Source organism: Anolis sagrei, chromosome 2, assembly GCF_037176765.1.
Source record: "Anolis sagrei isolate rAnoSag1 chromosome 2, rAnoSag1.mat, whole genome shotgun sequence".
NCBI lineage: Eukaryota > Metazoa > Chordata > Lepidosauria > Squamata > Dactyloidae > Anolis > Anolis sagrei.
Window position 1 is genome coordinate 3,857,026 of NC_090022.1, and position 22,819 is coordinate 3,879,844.

The 22,819-nt window shown below is 44.8% G+C and overlaps 1 protein-coding gene across 3 annotated transcripts in view; it reads left to right on the forward strand.

Annotated features, from left to right (window-relative positions):
* Nucleotides 1–22,819, forward strand: part of LOC132765846 (zinc finger protein 420-like) — a 55,598-nt gene that overhangs the window by 8,939 nt on the left and 23,840 nt on the right. For all 3 annotated transcript variants that reach the window (XM_067465034.1, XM_067465035.1, XM_067465036.1), the window contains 2 exons: nt 1,295–1,408; nt 4,007–5,618. In XM_067465034.1, coding sequence (XP_067321135.1) covers nt 1,398–1,408; nt 4,007–5,537 — 1,542 coding nt within the window. In that variant the 5' untranslated portion in view covers nt 1,295–1,397 and the 3' untranslated portion in view covers nt 5,538–5,618. Of the gene's footprint in view, nt 1–1,294; nt 1,409–4,006 lie in introns of those variants that run through there.

Consider the following 22,819-nt stretch of genomic DNA (forward strand, 5'->3'; position numbering starts at 1 on the left):
GTTGTTCCACGTCCTAGTTTCCAGGCAAGCAGAAAACAAGCTTGCTCCCTCCTCCTCCCTGTGGCTTCCTCTCACATATTTATACATGGCTATCATATCCCCTCTCAGCCTCTCGTCACTCAGCCGGCGTCATTGCTAGGGAGGGGGTCCATGCGGGGCGGTTGCTAAGGGCCGAAGCGGCGAGGAGGCACGTTGCCCGCAGGGGTTTCCGCCCGCTCTCTCCCTCCGAGGCCAGTCTGTGGGCTCCGCATCCTTCCTCGCCATCTGCACAGCTACGTTACGCTAGTCTCTCCCCCTTTGCTGCCCGTCCTCCATGAAAAAGAGCCAAACAAACCTGGTTGGGCCAAGGTAAGCCTTTGGGGCGAATGCCGAGCCTCAAGGAATTGTGGGAGTTGAAGTCCACCACACCTGGAGGGCCGAAGGTTCCCCATGCCTGGTATAGACCCTTGGGGTGATATGGCCTTGCACTTACTGTATTTACTCGAATCATAACACTCATGTTTTCTGGCTAAATAATCTTGCCAAAATTGTGTTTTTCCTGCACAATATTGAATGGTTTTGCTATGTTTCATTTTGTAGTAGATACATACTTGTTTTGACAGGATAGTTGATTTTAATTTTATTTTTTCTCCAAATGATTCAAGTTACACTATAATTTTAGCTGTGAATTTGCTAAAGTTCATGCATGGCCAATGTTTTCAGGTCATATCTGTTACACTGAACATTTGGTGCCACTCTGTATTCCTCTGAGAATTAGCTAAAGTTTATTCTTCATGTATGGTTAACATCCTCATGTCTTACTTGGTGACATGTCATTAAAATTCCTTTTTACTCAAGGGTGTAGTGTGTTATGGCTCCCATCACCTATTATAGCTTGTGCGATTCTCAGGCACTAAGAAGAAGGACAAGTTGCTTACCTGTAATTATATTTCTTTGAGTGGTCATCTGAGAATTCACCCCACCCTACCTATTCTCCCCACTAGTGCCATGCCACCCTTGGTCGCATTGAGTGCAGCTGGTAACCGCCTCCTTATTTGCCCTTGAGAGAGTAGGTTGGGTTCATACTAAAATATTCCAAAGAGGCTTGGTGCAAATGCAGAATACCCAGTGGTGTGAATTCACAGATGACCACACAAGGAAAGACAGTTACAGGTAAGCAACCTATTATTCTTGCCAGTCCGTTCACGACAAATATCTTGGACTTTCATTCCACCTTTGCTTGCTCTTCACCACTTGTGAGGTCAGCAGGATTTTCATTTCGGTGTTTTTTTCCATCTTGTCTTTCTCCTTTTAGCCTCTGCCAGCCCTTGAGGAGGCTGTTGTGTGGCTCTCTGAGAAGGAGTGGAGTGCCCTGGTAGGCTCCGTGTGTAGAAGATATAGTGGAGACTGGTGAGAACATGGCACCCAGGTAAGGTTTTCCTAGCTTTAAAAAATGGGTTGGTCACATCTCTTGGGATGCCAGTTGAATGCAGGTCATGTACCTTGGCCCAAACTGTGCCAGAACTGAGCTTGTGGGAAACTGCTCAGTGTAAAGCTACTGTTTTGCCAGGTGTGAATCTTGCACAGTTCATCCACAGAAATTGGTTGTGAATGTGGTCCCTCCCTCTCTTCCTTTTCAGACCCAGGGGTCTGATCCATGGAGAGATGCTGGTCAAACTAAGCATTTGAATCTCATTCCTAAACAGGGAATAGATATTGAAGCACCTCAGTGTGGAACAGGCTATGGAGGGCTGTGCAGAGCCTCCCACTGCTCCTCGCAATCTATCCTTGGGCCACCCAGAGCTGGAAATTCCATATTTATTTATTTACAACATTTATATGCCGCCCTTCCCATCCCCGAGGGGACTCAGAGCGGCTTACAAAATATATATACATACAGTATATTATATTATTAGCATAGTACAATGTCAGTATTAAATATTACTATATTGTATTATACCATTATATTGTAATATCATTAGTAATATTACATGTAATATAAATATATAATTATAATATATTATTAGTATTATATTGCATTACATTATGGTATTAACATAACACAGGGGACAAGATGGATCTGTCCCCTGGCCCCCTCTCTCTTCACTCTGGCCCAAAGCGGCAGTTGGTACTGGGGGGGGGGGGGGTCCCCAACTGATGACATATGCAGGAGACAAGATAGAACTGTCCCCTGGCCCCTTCTCTCTTCACTCTGGCCCAGAACAGCAGTTGGTACTGGGGGGAATGGGTCCCCAACGAATGACATATGCCGGAGACAAGATAGAACTGTCCCCTGGCCTCCTCTCTCTTTACTCTGGCCCAGAGTGGCAGTTGGTGCTGGGGGGAGGGGTCCCCAACTGATGGCATATGCAGGAGACAAGATGAAACTGTCCCCTGGCCCCCTCTCTCTTCACTCTGGCCCAGAGCGGCATATCCCCTGTCATGTAGATGGACAAGAGGGGTTTCCCTTCCATTGTCTTTTGGAATAGGCAGATACAACAACTTGGAGTCCTTGATACTTTAGAGCAGGGGTCCTCAAATTACGGTCCGTGGGCCACATGCAGCCTGCCGAGGGCATTTATCTGGCCTGCCTGGCCTGGCCTCGCGCAAAGCCCCTCGGCGGTTGCGTTGGCAGCGTTTCTCTCCCCCCCCCCCCCCCGAGCGGCTTTGGGAGCGGTTGTACCGGGCCAGGCTTCTTCCTTCCATGTGCCGCGGTGGCCCGGCTCTAGGCGCCTGTAGTAAAAAGGGGTGGGGCCTCTGGGCCAGGGAAGCCGGCATTGCCTGGCCACGCCCACCCGGCGCCGCCTGTACCAATCGCAGACTCCCTCCTCGCCATCAGAATGGGGAGCTGCCCAAAGGAGGGCTCGACATGGCGGGAAGGAAAAGGTGCCAAAGCAGAGCGTGCGGGGAGAGAGAGACACACACACACACAGAAAAAAGCGTTAAAAGGAAGCCCATCTTCATGGCGGGAAAATATATCTAGACAAGGAATATATCTGCCTCCCATCGCCCGGCTCGATGTGCGGTGTGAGGCAAGTGAGGGGATTGGGCCGTGCAAGTGGCAAGGGGCTTTGCGCAAGGCCAGGCTGCGCAGTGCGGCCTCCCTTGCCAGGTCGCACAATGGGCAGCACGAAGTAGGTAAGTTGCACTGCGCGGCCTGGCCTCACGTAAAGCCCCTTGTCACTTGCCAGGCCCAATCCCCTCGCCTACCTCGCACCATCCATCAGGCCTGGCAAGCAATGGAAGCGGCAAGGGCTTTGCTCAATGCCAGGCCGTGCGGTGCAACTTACCTGCCTCGCGCTCTCTCATGTGACCCAGGCAAGGGAGACTACACCGCTTGGCCTGTTCTCGCGCGAAGCCCTCGCCACTTTCATTGCTGCATGCACCGCAGGGACAGCGTCTGGCTCGCATGAGGGGCAGCGTGAGGCAGGTAAGTTGCACCGTGCGGCCTGGCCTCGTGCAAAGAGCTTTAAAACTTTGAAATGAAATATTATTTATTTATTTCCTATATTTATACCCCGCCCTTCTCCCCCCGAAAGGGGACTCATGCTTATATATTCCAAAAACCACTTTCAAAAAGACAGAAAATAGATTTTCCTCCCTCATTTTCATTGGAACTATTTTATCTTCAGAAATGCTAAAGCTATCTTTTTCTATGTATTCCTATATTGCTTTCAGCAGCCCATGGTTGGGTGTGTTTGCTTCTATTTATGGAGGCCCCATTAATTTAATAAGGTTTTCTTTGAGAGGAAATACTCAAAAATAGTTCTGTCAGTTTCTTTCTCTGAAATATCTCACCTGCTATTCATTTGTGGCTTCCCATCCAAATACTAACCAGAACTGCTTCTCTTAGAATTAGACAGGCAATGCTGTCGGTGTTAGTGGCTGAGAGGAGCATATTGATCCTACATTTCAGTATGTTGGCATGTTAAATAGATTGACGAGACTCTAGGGGATACGTCTCTTATTTGGTCTCTGATTTCTGTCATTTTGTCTAAAGGATTTTTTTTCTTTTTTCTCAAAAAAGAAATCGGCAGAAGAAACAGAAGAAGCCAGCTGTAACAAAGCCTGGTGCGGAAAAACAGGTGTCTGGAAAGCAAAAGAGAACGAAAACAGAGGAGAAACCATATAAATGCATGGAATGTGGAAAGGGCTTCAGCCGGAAAGCAAATCTACAGGTGCATCAAAGAATACACACAGGAGAGAAGCCATACAAATGCATGGACTGCGGAAAGAGCTTCAGCGATGGTGGATCATATAGTAAACATCTAAAGGCTCACACAGGAGAGAAACCATATAAATGTATAGAATGTGGAAAGAGCTTTGGTGACCGTACAAAACTTTGTACACATCAAAGAATACACACAGGAGAGAAACCATACGAATGCATGGAATGTGGAAAGAGCTTCACTCAGAAAGCAGGTCTACAGGTACATCAAAGAACACACACAAGAGAGAAGCCATACAAATGCATGGAATGTGAAAGGAGCTTCAGTTGCAGTGGAAGTCTACGTGTGCACCAAAGAACTCACACAGGAGATAAACCCTATGAATGCATGGAATGTGGAAAGAGCTTCAGTGATAGGAGAGGATATAATCGACATCAAAGGATTCACTCAGGTGAGAAGCCCTACAAATGCATGGAATGCGATAAAACCTTCAGGTGCTGTTCAGGTCTACTGACACATCAAAACACTCACAGAGGAGAGAAACCATACAAATGCATGGTGTGTGGAAAGCATTTCAGTAAGACTGATAATCTGCGCGTACATGAAAGAATGCATTCTGGAGACAAACCCTATAAATGCACAGAATGTGGAAAGAGCTACAGTCACAGGACAAATCTACGTGTCCATGAAAGGACACACACAGGGGAGAGACCATACAAATGCACAGAATGTGGAATGGGCTTCTGTGATAAAGGCACATGTAATAATCATCTAATGACCCACACAGAGGAGAAACCATATGAATGCATGGAATGTGGAAAGAGTTTCCGTCGCAGTGCAAATCTACGTACGCATCAAAGAACTCACACAGGGGAGAAACCGCATGAATGCAGAGAATGTGGAAAGAGTTTCAGTCGCAGTGCAAATCTACGTGCGCATCAAAGAACCCACACTGGGGAGAAACCTTATGAATGCATGGAGTGTGGAAAGAGCTTCAGTTTCAGTGGTAGTCTACATTCCCATCAAAGAATCCACACAGGAGAGAAACCATATCAATGCCTGGAATGTGGAAAGAGTTTCAGGGAGAGACGAGATTTGAATGCCCATCATATGATCCACACAGGGGAAAAACCATATAAATGCATGGAATGTGGAAAGGCCTTCAGCAGAGGTGGAGATTTACGTGCCCATCATAAGACCCACACAGGAGAGAAACCATATCAATGCCTGGAATGTGGAAAGAGCTTCAGGGACAGACGAGATTTGCAAACTCATCATAGGACCCACACAGGGGAAAAACCATATAAATGCATGGAATGTGGAAAGAGCTTCAGGGACAGCAGACATTTATGTGCCCATCATAAGACCCACACGAGAAAAACCACATAAATGCATGGAATGTGGAAAGGCCTTCAACAGAAGTTGCTCATATAATAAATATCTAAGGGCTCACATGGGTGAGACCATGTGAATGCACAGAATGTGGAATGAAATTCCGTGGAAGTATTTGTTCACTTCTTAGTTCATGCCACTTTTCCCAGGTCTGTGGCGGAGTGTTGAAATCCTTCAAATATCCTTAATAATGGCAAACCAATTTCTTTTATTCCTTGTTTTAGGCAAATGTTCCTCCGGTAAGTCTCTTTAGAGTTCTTGATATTTTTCCCTATGTATATATTTTTGGATTTACCTTAATCATAATAATAATTCACTATTTATATTCCGCACTTCTCCCCGAGGGGACTCAAAACAGATCACGGCATTTACAGCAGACACAGGCAAACATTCAATGCCTTTACAGTCACATAAATGATTGGTTAATGAACACTGGAATGGAACAATGGATGACGAATCTGGAACATGTTTTTGATGACGAGACGACAGTGAATGGGTATTGTAGTAACGATTTATTAATTGTGTAATGTGTTAGGTTGTTAACTGTTTCTATACTGTAGCACTGAATTTTTGCTGTTCGTATTTGTTGTGAACCGCTGTGAGTCGCCTTCGGGCTGAGAACAGCGGTATATAAGTAAGGTAAATAAAATAAATAAATAAATAAAATGAGACATGGAGACAAAGGCAAAGGCTTCTCCTTTCATTTCCGGCTTCTGAAGGCGAGGCTCATTTCACGTTCTGTGAGAGGTGCTTTTCTTGATTTTCAAGCCGAGGAGCCATTAAAGAGCCCACGCAGGGGAGAAACATGGGAGAAACATTGTCACCTCCCGGTTGTGTGGCCGGCAAGACTGCTTGGAGTGTCTTTTGCCTTTTCCCGCCAAAGCGGTACCTATTTTATTTTATACGGTTTATAAGGCTTCTCCTTTCATTTCCGGCTTCTGAAGGCAAGGCTCAGTTCTCGTTCTGGGAGAGGTGCTTCTCTCCATTTTCAATCTAAGGAGCCTGCATTGTCACCTCCCGGTGTTTCTGGGCATCACAATTTAACGGAGATGTTGAGTCTAAGCTGGAAAGTGTCCAGAGGCGGGTGACTCAAAGGATCAAGGGTCTCAAGAAAAAGCCCTATGAGTTTAAAGAGATGGACATGTTTAGCCTGCAGAAGAGAAGATTGAGAGGAGGGGGGTAAGCTTGTTTTCTGCGGCTGTGCTGGTACGGCTGTACCAGGAGCTCCAACTTTATTTTCTTTTTGTTATCTGTTTGCAGTCATAGGGCAGGCCTCCTGTCCATCATAATTAAGCTTTGGTTCCGCCCCTTGTTCAGGGCTCTGGGAGGGAAAGGAGCCATTTTTTGGGCAATCTCTCGTAAGGAAGCTAAAGTATAGGACGTAGACCAGCTTGTCCCGTAGAAAAGCTTCTTTTCTACAGAACATCTGGGGAAACAGAAATTCCAGGGAAAAGGTCCCAAGGCTCTGGCTGAGAGCTCACAGCCTCTCAGCCTCACAGCAAACAGAGGGAAAACAGCCCTGAAGTTTTCAAAGATTTCTCTGAGGGAGGACAGCACTACAGATTCACGGAACTCCATCTGAAATATCTACAAGCCTCGGCTGGTAGGTCTACTCGATACCCAGACGCATTTGGAATCGGTAGTAGAACCCACACCGATGAGGCATAGATAGTAAACAGCCTGGGAGAGGTTAAAAAGGGTTTTTTTTCCTACAGAGAAAGTACAGTTAATCAAAGTCAGGTACCAGTCCATTGAGGACTAGACTAAGAAAACCTTAAAGTGTTGTTTGAACCATTGAAGATTTGTTGTTTGTTCCATAATAAAGACTTTGTTGTATCATTAAAGACTCTAAAGACCATCACTTCAGAAAAATCCCTGAGAACCTCTCTTTGAGGCCCCCTGGCTTCCTGCTGGGCTTAAAGTATACGTCCTATAGGAAAGACAGCTATTACAGGGCCAGTGCGTGACAGAACAACGACCCTGAAGACTAGGACGTAATGGAACAATGGTTTCACATTACAGGAAAGGAGATCCACGTGAACCTCAGGAAGAACTTCTTGACTGTGAGAGCTGTTCAGTAGTGGAACTCTTTCTGCGCCCTGGAGTGTGGTGGAGGTTCCTTCTTTGGAGGCTTTGAAACGGGCTGGATGGCCATCTGCCAGGGGTGCTTTGAATGTAATTTTCCTGCTTCTTTGCAGAAAGGGGTTGGACTGAATGGCCCACAAGTTCTCTTCCAACTCTAAGATTTTAGGAAATGGTTTACTTAGTGATTTGTTCCTATTGCATAATGAGGTGTATAGGTTAAAGACAAGGGAGGAATTGATGACAGAGGGGTTGACGGCAGAACGGTTTGCTCGAAAAGAAATTGCAGAACTGTTTCAGTTAGAAAAAAAATGTATTTGGATGTCTGATCAACCAGAATTCAAAACCTTGTTATGTTCTGAGGATAACCCTCTGATTGCTAAAACATATGAAATGGAGGAAGAACATGTGAAATATTGCATGGTTAAGTGGGCGGCAGAAAATATTGGTAGGCCAAAACAATTGAAGCAACAAGAAAAGGTTTGGACAAAAAAAAATTGATATTTTCTCTGAATAATGTTTTGAAAGGAAAAAAAATACATGGTGATGTATAAAATTATCTGACGCCAGAGAGGTTCTCTAAGTTGTACAAAGCCAGTTCTGGTAAATGTTGGAAATGTGAGAAATATCTCGGGACCTTTTTACCAGATGTGTTTGAAAAAGGCAAAACTTCCCTCTAGTAACATTACTAGGAAGGAAAGACAAGCCATCAGAGAACTGAATTCAGATCCTGATATCCTCATTCTGCCAGCAGACAAGGGGAATGCCACAGTAATCATGCATACAGAACAATACAAGGAGAAGATCAGAAAACTCCTGGACCCTACTATATACAAAAAACTCAAGCAAGACCCAACTGCCAAAATAACCAGGAAAACCCAACACTCTGATTAAGAACTCCTCAATAAACTTTGACATACGACAACAGCTATGTAAATCGGAAGCCCATCCACCCAGGCTTTATGGACTCCCGAAAATCCATAAGGACTCCACCCCACTCAGACCCATCGTGAGTGCCGTTGGATCCCCCACATACGACCTAGCAAAATTTCTTGCTGCACAGTTACAAAGCTATATTGGGCTCACTACACACTACATCAAGGACTCAGCCCACTTCATAGAAAAAATCAGCAATCTCAAGCTAAATACCAACGACAAACTGATCAGCTTCGATGTGGTGTCTCTATTTACCATGGTCCCAGTAGCAGACACCATGGCACTCATCAACCAGAGGTTCCCAGAAGACATCACGGCTCTGTTTCACCATTGCCTCACCACCAGTTACTTTCAGTGGGACAATGAATTCTACGAACAGAAAGATGGAGTAGCTATGGGGAGCCCTCTCAGCCCGGTCATAGCTAACTTCTACATGGAACACTTTGAAGAACAAGCCCTGGAGACAGCAACCAAAAAGCCCACGATATGGTTCAGATATGTGGATGGCACCTTCACCATTTGGAGCCATGGAGAAGAAGAACTCAACAGGTTCCTGGACCATCTTAACAGCATCCACCCAAACATCCAATTCACTATGGAAAAAGAAAATGAATGAAGACTGCCTTTTCTAGATGTCCTAGTCATCCGCAAATCAGATCAACAATTGGGTCACACCGTCTACAGAAAACCCACACACACAGATAGATATCTACATAAAAACTCCAACCATCACCCAAGTCAAAAAAGAAGCACCATTAAAGCCTTGGCAGACCGTGCAAAAAGAATCTGCAAACCCCACCTCCTCCTCTAAGAGGAACTGAACCACCTCAACTGGGCTCTCCAGGCCAATGGAGACTCCACCTCAGACATCAGAAGAGCTGCAAGACCGAGAACAAGCCACGAGAGTCAAGATGAAGATCCACCCAGAGGAAAAGGGTTCCTGCCATACATCAAGGGAACCACTGACCGCAGAGGGAAGCTGATGAGGAAACACAACATACAAACAATCTACAGACCCACCAAGAAAATCCAACAAATGCTCCGTTCAGCAAAGGACAAGAGGGATCCTCTCACCTCTGCAGGAGTCTACCGTGTACCATGCAGCTGTGGACAAGTCTACAGAGGGACCACCAAACGCAGCATTGCCCAGACACGCATCAAGGAACATGAAAGGCACTGCAGACTACTTCAACCAGAGAAGTCAGCCATAGCAGAGCACCTGATGAATCAGCCTGGACACAGCATATTATTTGAGAACACAGAAATGCTGGACCACACCAACAACCACCATGCCAGACTACACAGAGAAGCCATTGAAATCCACAAGCATGTGGACAATTTAATCAGAAAGAAAGAGACCATGAAAATGAACAAAATCTGGCTACCAGTATTAAAAAAACTCTAAAATTACAAAGGCAAAACAACAGAGAGGAAACAACCAGGCACAGATTAACACCTCCCAGCAAGAGATTTTCCCAGGCTCGGGCAGGCCTTCAAATGCTAATGAAGGTGATCAGCTGAAACATTCACACCTAACTGCAGCAGGGAAGAGCTCCTTGCCCCACCCCAGCCATTCCACAGATATATAAACCCATTTTCCTATTTCCAACAGATCTCACTACCTCTGAGGGTGCTTGCCATAGATGCAGGCGAAACGTCAGGAGAAATGCCTCTAGAACATGGCTCTATAGCCCGAAAAAACCCACAAGAACCTGTTTGAAAAATGCCGGGACCATTTACCAGATGCGTTTGTAAAAGGGTTCAGAAGTATTGGACTCAAGGACGTATGATGTTATCATATGATAATCAATGTAATGTCAATATACATTGTACACAAATTTAAAATGTCCATGCTGCTAGCTGCGAAATAGTTAATCCTTGGAACATAATGAAGCATGCTTAAAACAGACAAGGAAGATGTTGCAATAGGGTAGGAAGCAGGATATTGAATTAATGAGCTTCTAACAGCGGAGTATAAATATAGCAGACACCATTGCTCTGTCTCTTGCCTCTTCTCAATTGCATCTGACCATGCTAGCGAGTAATGAATTGCAATGAATGAAATGTAAATAAAGATTAGAGCCGCTACTGAAGCAGAAACAACTGTGTCTGAAGCCAGTTAATTGGATGAGAAGAAGCAAGTTGGCCAGCAAATTGCACTGATAATTTGTAAAATGTTGGGACCTTTTACCAGATGTGTTTGTAAAAAGGCCCAGAAATATTGGACACAAGTACATATGATGTTAGAAAAAAAATTCAAGTTCAAAATGATGATGAAACAAGAGTTCTCCTTGCTCGGACGGTGGATGATCTGTTATAGAGGAAATACAAAGACTACTATTGTACATAATGTCTGCAGTGAGGATAATCTCTGCCCAGAGATGGCTAGAACCAACTATCCTGATGCAAGATATAATTTTATAGAGTTGCATAGATTAGGATGATTGTTTCAGACTGAGTTCTGTTAGTTGTTGCACAATTCTTTTTGTTTTGTGTGTGTAGGGAGACATTATTCTTGCTCTATGTGACTATTTTCTATACCTGTTTCTGTTTTCACACTTGTATTTCTGTTCCTTGGAATAAAAATTATTAATACATCTTACAATCACATGTGTGGATTTAGATAGGGATCTCTCTAGGAGGGGAGGAGGACAAAAGTCTTCACTGTCTCTAAGGTTCACCCTTGAAGGTCACGTTGCCCATCCAACTGCTGGACAGATCAGCCCCAGTCAGCTTAGTAAATGGGCAGGTAACACTGGGTTCTTTGCCAGGTTGAATATGAATTAGGCAGATCATGAGTCAGTCAAAGTTGGCCATGTTAGGTATGTGTGCCAAGTTTGGTCCAGATCCATCATTGGCTGAATTTGACCTAAGCTTGGCCTCTCTCACCCCAACATGACCAACTTCGGATACTGAGAGTTTGGGGGGAAATGAGCCACCATTTTGGGAATTGTAGTACACCCACAGCCAAAGAACACTGTGAACCCAAATGACAGTGGATCTGGACCAAACTTGACACATGGCCAACATGATCAACAGAAAATAATGGTGGGATTGGGAGGGGGGGATTGACCCACAATGTTGGAAACTGTAGTGCACCCAAAATCAAAAAACACTGAAGAGTGTGGTGTTTCAATGATGACTTGGCCTCACTACCTCTGAGGATGCTTGCCATAGATGCAGGTGAAACGTCAGGAGAAAATGCCTCTAGAACATGGCCATATAGCCCGAAAAACCTACAACAACCCAGTGATTCTGGCCATGAAAGCCTTTGACAAAGTAATTAGTGTTGGTTTCTAATATATGTTATTTCTTTCTGCTTGTGGGCAAACAGTATTTCTTCTTGTTTCTTTGTCAGTGTTGATGTGGAGAGTGTCTGGTTTGCCTACTCTGGAACATGCACCATATCATTGTCCTTCTTTAGGGATCCCTTTCAAATCTATGATACTATATCTCTGTGTGTGTGTGTGAATCATAGATATCTATCTATATGACTGGATAGCTCTTTGTCTGGAGTGGGCTTTGATTATATTTTCTTGCGCTGGTGAAGTGAGTTGGACTGGATGGCCTTAAGTATGGGTTTCTGTGTGGGAAGTTTGCCCCAACTCTGTCGTTCATGGGGTTCAGCATGCTCTTCGATTGAAGGTGAACTATAAATCACAGTAACTACAACTCCCAAATGTCAAGGTCTATTTCCCCCAAACTCCATCTGCGTTCATATTTGGGCATATGGAATATGCGAGCCAGGTTTGGTCCAGATCCATCATTGTTTGAGTCCACAATGCTCTCTGGATGTAGGTGAACTCAAGGTCAATGCTCACCAAACCCTTCTAGTGTTTTCTGTTGGTCATGGGAGTCCTGTTTGCCACGTTTGGTTCAATTTCATCACTGGTGGAGTTCAGAATGCTCTTTGATTGTAGGTGAACTATAAATCCCAGTAACTACAATTCCCAAATGTCAAGGTCTATTTCCACGTTAATATTTGGGCATATTAAATATTCGTGCCAAGTTTGGTCCAGATCCATCATTGTTTGAGTCCCCAGTGCTCTCTGGATGTAGGTGAACTACAACTCCCAAACTCAAGGTCAATGCCCACCAAACCCTTCTAGTGTTTTCTGTTGGTCAGGGGAGAACTGTGTGCCACGTTTGGTTCAATTTCATCATTGGTGGAGTTCAGAATGCTCTTTGATTGTAGGTTAACTATAAATCCCAGCAACTGCAACTCCCAAATGACAAAATCATTATGTTTCTGTGTATGATGGTCACTTCTTGGGTTAGTCGGTGTCTTGTGGCCAAATTTGGCGGCAATTCGTCCAATGGTTTTTGAGTTATGTTAATCCCACAAATGAACATTACATTTTTATTTATTTACTATGTTTGTATGCTGCCCCTCTCAGCCCGGAGGCGACTTGAGGTGGTTTACAATCGGAATAACCAAATAAAGGGAGCAGGAGGAAAATTGTGAGAGTGCCTTGAACCGCGAGAAGATCCAACCAGTCCATACTTCAGGAAATTAAGCCCAACTGCTCATTGGAGGAAAGGATAGTAGAGGCCAAGATGAAGTACTTTGGCCGCATCATGAGAAGACAGGAAAGCATGGAGAAGGGAATGATGCTGGGGAAAATGGAAGGAAAAAGGAAGAGGGGTCAACCAAGGGCAAGGTGGATGGATGGTATCCTTGAAGTGACTGGCTTGACCTTGAAGGAGCTGGAGGTGGTGACGGCCGACAGGGAGCTCTGGCCTGGGCTGGTCCATGAGGTCACAGAGAGTTGGAAGTGACTAAACAAGCAGGAGGAAGCACACTGGGGGAAGCACACCCCATCTCTCCAAAGGCCAGACCATTACTCAGTGGTTCTTAACCTGTGGACCATGGACCACCAGTGGGCTGCCAGGACAAAAATCTGGTCCGCGAACCTTCTTCCTTTTTATTTATTTTATTTCCGCTCCTTTTGCCCACCTGTCACTCCTTCCCTGTCGCTGACCAACCCCACTGTCTTGGATAGACCACATCAACTCTAGATTATTAAATATGGTTTTCTATGGGTGAGCAGATTGTGAGTACTGAATGGCATCTGTTTTGTATCAGAAACTAGAGCTGATGTGATCTATCCAATACAGTTTTCTGAATTAGCACCCCAAATAACCAAACCAAATCTAAAGTAGGCCAAACACTGATTCGTAACTGTGCTGGCATGGTAGTTCCAGATTTGAATTTCTTTTTCTTGCACTGCTGGTTCGTATGAATTTATTTAGCCACGCATTTTGCAATCAGATAGCTTCCCCAGGTTGCAGTCATAGGGCCAGGAACCTGGCAATCATTGTTAGAGTCTTTAGACCCTCCCATTTCCCCAGGGTTTTGGAGGTAAAGGAGGACTTATGTTCATAGAATCATAGAATCAAAGAGTTGGAAGAGACCTCATGGGCCATCCAGTCCAACCCCCTGCCAAGAAGCAGGAATGTTGCATTCAAATCACCCCTGACAGATGGCCATCCAGCCTCTGTTTCAAAGCTTCCAAAGAAGGAACCTCCACCACACTCCGGGGCAGAGAGTTCCACTGCTGAACGGCTCTCACAGTCAGGAAGTTCTTCCTCGTGTTCAGTCTCACTGTTTGAAGCCTAACAGCAGGACGTGTGGGTTTCTCTATCCCACCTGCACAAAGGCTTCACTGCTCACAGCTCTGCTGGGCGAGTAAAGGGATAGTCCCACAGCTTTTGCTGGGGGAATACAGCCAGCCTTTTCTGGGGCAACAGGACAGTTCCTACAGCCTTCATGGAGTAAAACTAAAGGACACCTTTCGGCTTGGCAGATCTACAGCAACCTTGTCTTATCCATAACGTAGCTTGGAGCCAGGAGTAGGGGCCTCACACCAGCAAGGGAGGGATCAGAAGATTTCCCTAAGGAAGAAAGGAACAGTTTACCACCAGTTGCCTGCCCCTTGTTGGCAGATTGAGAAAGTTACCGGTTTTCCAAGGTTATAAAGTGTTTATTTGAAGATTTAAGCCCAAATAAAGAACTTTGTTGAACTTATTTTGAGCCTCAATAGAACTTTGTGCTGGGAAATCTAAGGGGCCCTTCAGCTGAGGCACCCCGGTGTCTCGTTGGGCATACAGAAGGCACGTCCTGTAAACAGACATTATTTCAGGCCCAGCGTGCAACAGCATAGTAACCCTCTTGGTACTAATGTTGGAGAGTGGTCCCTGGTCAAAGAAAGGTTGGGAACCACTGCCTTAACTGAAGTCAATCTAATCCCCCGCCCCCAAGATTCCCTCCACCTTGTTTACAATCAAACCTATTCCAACCCATTATCAGGACTTTATTTATTTGTCATGTCAGGACAACCAGTCAAATTACATTTCTAACAGAACAAAGCAAACAGACAAAATACAAAATTTGTGAGTTTGGTAGTTGATTAAATGTCCTTTGACCAGTATCTGGCCCCTTGGAGTGCCTCTGGTGTTGCCGCAAGAAGGTCCTCCATTGTGCATGTGGCAGGGCTCAAGTGGCATTGCAACAGGTGGTTTATAGTTTGCTCTTCTCCACACTCGCATGTCAAGGATTCCACTTTGTGACCCCATTTCTGAAGGTTGGCTCTGCATCTCGTGGTGCCAGAGTGCAGCCTGTTCAGCTCCTTCCAAGTCGTCCAGTCCTCTGTGTGCCCAGGGGGGAGTCTCTCATTGGGGATCAGCCATTGGTTGATGTTCTGGGTCTGAGCCTGCCACTTTTGGACTCTCGCTTGCTGAGGTGTTCCAGCGAGTGTCTCTGTAGATCTTAGAAAACTATTTCTAGATTTAAGTCGTTGACGTACTGGCTGATACCCAAACAGGGGATGAGCTGGAGATGTCTCTGCCTTGGTCCTTTCACTATTGGCTGCTACTTCCCAGCAGATGTCAGGTGGTGGCTATGGCTATGCAGTGTAATTTCTCCAGTGGTGTTGGGCGCAGACACCCCGTGATAATGCGGCACATCTCATTAAGAGCCACATCCACTGTTTTAGCGTGGTGAGATGTGTTCCACACTGGGCATGCATACCTAGCAGCACAGTAGCACAGCGCAAGGGCAGATGGTCGCTTCTGTGGTGAGAGAATCAGCCATCTACAAAGACGTTGTCCAGGGGACGCCTGGATGTCTTGCAATCCTGCGAGGAGGCTTCTCTCATGTCCCCCATTATCAGGACTGAGAGCAGTCTTAACTGTTATTTCAAAGAAGAGTCTCACTAAAATGTATATCATTTGTTTTTTTAATAATAATTTTTATTATAAAGAAAAGATAGTAAAATAGAACATCGCTATATAGAAGATCTCGAAGAGATACCAGGAGGTCAAACAGAGTTGCTATCTTTCTTCTTAATACATATATAGATAAATATATGTGTGTGTGTGCATATATATAAAATTATTTCTAATTTTTTTTCTACTTTTATTTTTTTCCCTTTTTTCTGTTTTTTCCCCCCTTTCACCCCATTTCTGAAGGTTGGCTCTGCATCTCGTGGTGCCAGAGCACAGTCTGTTCAGCGCCTTCCAAGAAAACCTCTACGATTTTCACCAATACTTCACACTATTCACTTACATTCACTCATCTGGACTTTTTTTTAAATTTTTCAGTGTTCTTTTTCCATTTTTTTTTCTTTTCCTTATCATCACCATGATTTTATAAAACCTGTATTTTTATGAAAATCTCAATAAAGATCAATGTTCTTTTTCCATTTTACTTCTTTTCCCTATCATCACCATGATTTTATAAAACCTGTATTTTTATGAAAATCTCAATAAAGATTATATATATATATATATATATATATATATATAAATAAAAACAAAGAGCCATCCAGCCATAGATATAGATAGATATGATTCACACACACACAAATCTAGGATACTATATTTGAAAGGGACCCCTAAAGAAGGACAATGGTATCTTGCATGTTCCAGAGTAGGCAAACCAGACACTCTCCACATCAACACTGGCAAAGAAACAGCAAGAAATACTGTTTACCCACAAGCATAAAGGTGCTTTTCCAGCAGTCACCAGCCATCCCCTCTCCAATGCCAGAGACACAGCTTAATGGTGTAACATTAGAAAATGTTGATCATTTCAGCTCCCTTGGCAGCCACCTCTCCACCAAAGTCAACATCGATGCCGAAATACAACACCGCCTGAGCTCTGCAAGCGCAGCATTTTTCCGAATGAAGCAGAGAGTGTTTGAGGACCGGGACATCCGTAGAGAGACCAAGGGGCTTGTTTATAGAGCTATTGTCCTCCCAACCCTGCTCTATGCCTGTGAGACGTGGACTGTCTACAGACGTCACATCACATGCAACTCCTGGAACGATTCCATCAGCGCTGCCTCCGGAAAATCCTGCAAATCTCTTGGGAAGACAAGCGGACAAACGTCAGTGTGCTGGAAGAAGCAAAGACCACCAGCATTGAAGCGATGGTCCTCCGCCACCAACTCCGCTGGACTGGCCATGTTGTCCGGATGCCCGACCACCGTCTCCCAAAGCAGTTGCTCTACTCCGAACTTAAGAACGGAAAACGGAATGTTGGAGGACAGGAAAAGAGATTTAAAGATGGGCTCAAAGCCAACCTTGAAAACTCTGGCATAGACACTGAGAACTGGGAAGCCCTGGCCCTTGAGCGCTCCAGCTGGAGGTCAGCTGTGACCAGCAGTGCTGCAGAATTTGAGGAGGCACGAGTGGAGGGTGAAAAAGAGAAACGTGCCAAGAGGAAGGCGCGTCAAGCCAACCCCGACCAAGACCGCCTTCCACCTGGAAACCAATGCCCTCACTGCGGAAGAAGATGCAGAGCAAGAATAGGGCTCCACAGCCACATACGGACCCACAAGAATATTGGAAGACAATCATCCTCGGAAAGCGAGGGATTGCCTAAGTAAGTAAGTAATGGTATCTTGCATGTTCCAAGGTAGGCAAACCAGACAATCTCCACATCAACACTGACAAAGAAACAGCAAGAAATACTGTTTACCCACAAGCATAAAGAAATTACATATGTTAGAAACCAACACTTTCTCATTACTTTGTTTCCCAGATCACCAGACTGGGCCACAGCAACACCTGCCAGGAGATGGCTAGTCACTGATAAGAACACTGAACAGCAGAAGGGACTTAAAAAGCAAAACAAAATCCCAAAGAGATGCTACAGTGCATGGCAACCAAAACACACAATAGCATGTCCACACTCTCTTCTGGACTACAGCTCCCAGCATCCCTTAGACCAGGCCCTTTAGGAGAGTTGGATGATCCAAATGCACTGCTTCCAGGATGCAAGCTTTCTCCTCCTTGGATTTCTTTTGAGAGCATCCCAATCCCTGCAGATTTCCAATTTCCTATTCCTGGACTGCAACTCCCAGCAATCCTCCAGATAGATAAGGTAGAAAGATTAGATAGAGATAGGTAGGTAGGTAGATCGATCAGAAGGATTGCTGGGAGTTGCAGTCCAAATATAGGAAGAGAAGGAAGAAATAAAAGGGAAAGTAAAAGGGGGGAAAGGAAGGGAAGGGAAGGGAAGGAAGGAAGGAGAGAATGAAAGGAGGAAAGAAAGATGGAGAACAAGCCCTATGAAGAGCGGCTTAAGGAGCTGGGCATGTTTAGCCTGAAGAAGAGAAGGCGGAGAGATGATAGCCATGTATAAATATGTGAGAGGAAGCCATAGGGAGGAGGGAGCAAGCTTGTTTTCTGTTTCCCTGGAGACTAGGACGCAGAACAATGGCTTCAAACTACAAGAAAGGAGATTCCATCTGAACATGAGGAAGAACTTCCTGACTGTGAGAGCCGTTCAGCAGTGGAACTCTCTGCCCCGGAGTGTGGTGGAGGCTCCTTCTTTGGAAGCTTTTAAGCAGAAGCTGGATGGCCATCTGTCAGGGGTGCTTTGAATGCAATATTCCTGCTTCTTGGCAGAATGGGGTTGGACTGGATGGCCCAGGAGGTCTCTTCCAACTCTTTGATTCTAGGATTCTATGGAGAGAAGGCTGACCACAGCAATGTGTGGCAGGTACAGCTAGTAGTAGTAGTGTTGTTGTTCATTCGTTCAGTCGTCTCCGACTCTTCGTGACCTCATGGACCAGCCCACGCCAGAGCTCCCTGTCGGCCGTCACCACCCCTAGCTCCTTCAAGGTCAGTCCAGTCACTTCAAGAATGCCATCCATACATCTTGACCTTGGTCAGCCCCTCTTCCTTTTACCTTAGTAGTAGTAGTAATAATAATAATAATAATAATAATAATAATATATAATAACTCTACTGGAGTGATTCTCCTGGAGTATTTTCTGTTGGGTGTGTGTGTTCTGTGTGCCAAGTTTGGTTGAACTCTACCATTGGTGGAGTTCAGAATGCTCTGATTGTAGGTGAACTATAAATCCCAGCAACTACAACTCCCAAATGTCAAAGTCGATTTTCCCCAAACTCCACCAGTTTTCAAATTTGGGCATATTGAGTATTTCTGCCAAGTTTGGTCCAGATCCATAAGTGGTTTGGGTTCACAGTGCTCTCCGGATGTAGGTGAACTACATCTCCCCTAAATCGCTATCAATTCCTCCCAAACCCCTTCAGTATCCCCTGTTTGTCATGGGCATTCTGTGTGCCAAGTGTGGTCCAGGTCTGTCCTTTGTGGGGGTCTCAGTGATCTGTGGAAGTCAGAGCTGAATCAGTTGAAGGTACTGCAAATCCCATCATCTGTTGTCTATACTCAATTTCTAACAATGAAAATACATCCAGCATATCAGATATCTATGTATATAATAAAAGTCAAATTTGTATGCGGCGGACAAAAGTGTGGCGGTGTGGTGGGAGATGTGCCAGCGTTCTGATTGGCTGCCGCTGTGGTGCTATTTGCATATGATCTCTGATTGGCCAGCTTCCATAGGAGCCCCTGGTGGAGAAAAGAGTTCATGACAGAAACGGGGGCATGAGAAGGAAATTTGCATATGGTCTCTGATTGGCCAGCCTCAATTCCAAGATTCCGAGATGACAATGAGAGGAAAGGAAAAGGCTCTGTCAAAAAATTACCAATACAGACCAAACTTGGCACACAGAGACTGCAAGACCCACTCGACATCCTGGTGCAGTTTGGAGGAGGATGCACCATGGACGATGGGACTTGCAATACCTGCACTCCCTTCCTAAGACCATTACAATTGCCAACAATGATGGATCGGGACCACAATTTACACAGAGGGCCCGCATGACCCACTCTACATCCTGGTGTGGTTTTGAAGAATTTGACAATGGATGATGGGACTTGCAGTCACTTCTCTTGCTTCCTGAAACCACTGAGACTCTTGCCAATGACTGATCAAGACCAAACTTGGAACACAGAGTCCCCATGACCCACTCTACATCCTGGTGCACTTTCGAGGAGGACAGACCATGGATGATGGGACTTCAAGTACCTCCACTCCCTTCCCAAGACTGCTGCAACCCTCATCTAATGTCCGATCAAGACCAAACTTGGCACACAGAGCCCCGATGACCCACTCTACATCCCGATGCTGTTTGGAGGAGGACGGACAATGGATGATGGGATTTCCAGTACCTTCACTCACTTCCTGAAACCACAGCGACACTTATCCAAATACCAATAAAGACCAAACTTGGCACAGAGAGCCCCCTTGGCCAACTCAACATTTTGGTGAGGTTTGGGGAAGAACAGACTATGGAGGATGGGACTTGCAGTACCAAAACTCACTTTCTGAGACCACTGCGAGCCATATAAATAACTGATAAAGAACAACCTTGGGACACAATTCCTTTCTCAAATAACCTGGGCAGCGCCGGGTCCCCAAGCTAGTTTACATTACAATTCAGAACAGTATTTATCGATTTTAGCCATTTATATCCCGTCCTTCTCACCCCCAGAGGGGGACTCAGGGCAGCTTATAACCAGCAACTATTAGATGCCCACAAAAACAATACAAAACAATAATAAAAAAGACAGAGAAATATTAACTAAAAGATCATTAACAAAAAAGCCCACTCTATGGTTCAGATCTGTGGATGACACTTTCACCATTTGGAGCCATGGAGAAGAAGACCTCAACAGGTTCCTGGACCATCTCAACAGCATCCACCCAAACATCCAGAAAAAGAAAAGGAAGGAAGACTGCCTTTTCTAGATGTCCTAGTCATCCACAAACCAGATCAACAATTGGGTCACACCGTCTACAGAAAACCCACACACACACAGATAGATATCTACATCAAAACTCCAACCATCACCCAAGTCAAAAAAGAAGCACCATTAAAGCCTTGGCAGACCGTGCAAAAAGAATCTGCAAAGCCCACCTCCTCCTCCAAGATGAACCACCTCAACTGGGCTCTCCAGGCCAATGGTGACTCCACCTCAGACATCAGAAGAGCTGCAAGACCAAGAACAAGCCACGAGAGTCAAGATGAAGATCCACCCAGAGGAAAAGTGTTCCTGCCATACATCAAGGGAACCACTGACCGCATAGGGAAGCTGATGAGGAAACACAACATACAAACTATCTACAAACCCACCAAGAAAATCCAACAAATGCTACGTTCAGCAAAGGACAAGAGGGATCCTCTCACCTCTGCAGGAGTCTACTGGATACCATGCAGCTGTGGACAAGTCTACATAGGGACCACCAAACGCAGCGCCCAGACACGCATCAAGGAACATGAAAGGCACTGCAGACTACTTCAACCAGAGAAGTCAGCTATAGCAGAGCACCCGAGGAACCAGGCTGGACACAGCATAGTATTGGAGAACACAGAAATGCTGGACCACACCAACAACCACCATGTCAGACTACACAGAGAAGCCATTGAAATCCACAAGCATGTGGACAATTCCAACAGAAAAGGAGGAAACCATGAAAATGAACAAAATCTGGCTCCCAGTATTAAAAAAAACTGTAAAATTACAACAGCACAACAACAGAGAGGAAACAAACAAGGACATCTGATCACCTCTCAACAAAAGTTTGCCCTAGGCAATGTCAGGCTATTATATGCTAATGAAGGTGGTCAGTTGAAACATTCACACCTAGCTCCAGCAGACAAGAGTCCTTTGTCTCACCCTGGTCTTTCCACAGATATATAAACCCTTTTTCCTAGTTCCAACAGACCTCACTACCTCTGAGGATGCTTGCCATAGATCCAGGCGAAATGTCAGGAGAGAATACCTCTAGACCAGGGGTCCTCAAACTTTTTAAACAGAGGGCCAGGTCACAGTCCCTCAAACTGTTGGAGGGCCGGATTATAATTTTTAAAAAAACATGAATGAATTCCTATCCACACTGCACATATCTTATTTGTAGTGCAAAACCACTTAAAAACAATACAGTAATTAAAATGAAGAACAAATTTAACAAATATAAACTTATTAGTATTAGTATTTCAATGGGAAGTGTGGGCCTGCTTTTGGCTGATGAGATAGGATGGCTGTCACTGTGTGCTTTCAAGTTGTTTCAGAGTTAGGTTGACTCTGAGCCTAGAGCAAACTTTTGTTGAGAGGTGATTAGATGTCCTTGTTTGTTTCCTCTCTGTTGTTTTGCTGTTGTAATTTTAGAGTTTTTTTTTAATACTGTTAGCCAGATTTTGTTCATTTTCATTGTTTCCTCCTTTCTGTTGAAATTGTCCACATGGTTTATTTATTTTATTTACTTTACTTCTATACCGCTGTTCTCAGCCCGAAAGCAACTCACAGCGGTTCACAGCACATAGGAAACAGCAAAATTCAATGCACCAATATAAAAAACAGTTAACATATCTAATACAGTTAGTACACAATTACTATAATAACCATTCACTAACGTCTCATCACTAAAAACACAATCCAGATCCGTCATCCATTGCTCCATTCCTATGTCATTACCAATCATTGCACTAACTACTCGAACGCCTGCACAAACAACCAGGTCTTTACTTTTTTGTGGAATACCACCAGAGATGGTGCTAATCTAATGTCCGTGGGAAGGGCGTTGTGTATTTCAATGGCTCTAGGCACTGTCAGGCCATTATATGCTAATCAAGGTGGTCAGTTGAAACATTCACACCTAGCTCCAACAGACAAGAGTTCTTTGTCCCACCCTGGTCATTCCACAGATATATAAACCCATTTTCCTAGTTCCAACAGACCTCACTACCTCTGAGGATGCTTGCCATAGATGCAGGCGAAACATCAGGAGAGAATGCCTCTAGACCATGGCCATATAGCCCGAAAAAACCTACAACAACCCAACCATTGTCACAGTTTTTATTAGTTCTCATTAGCAGGTCTT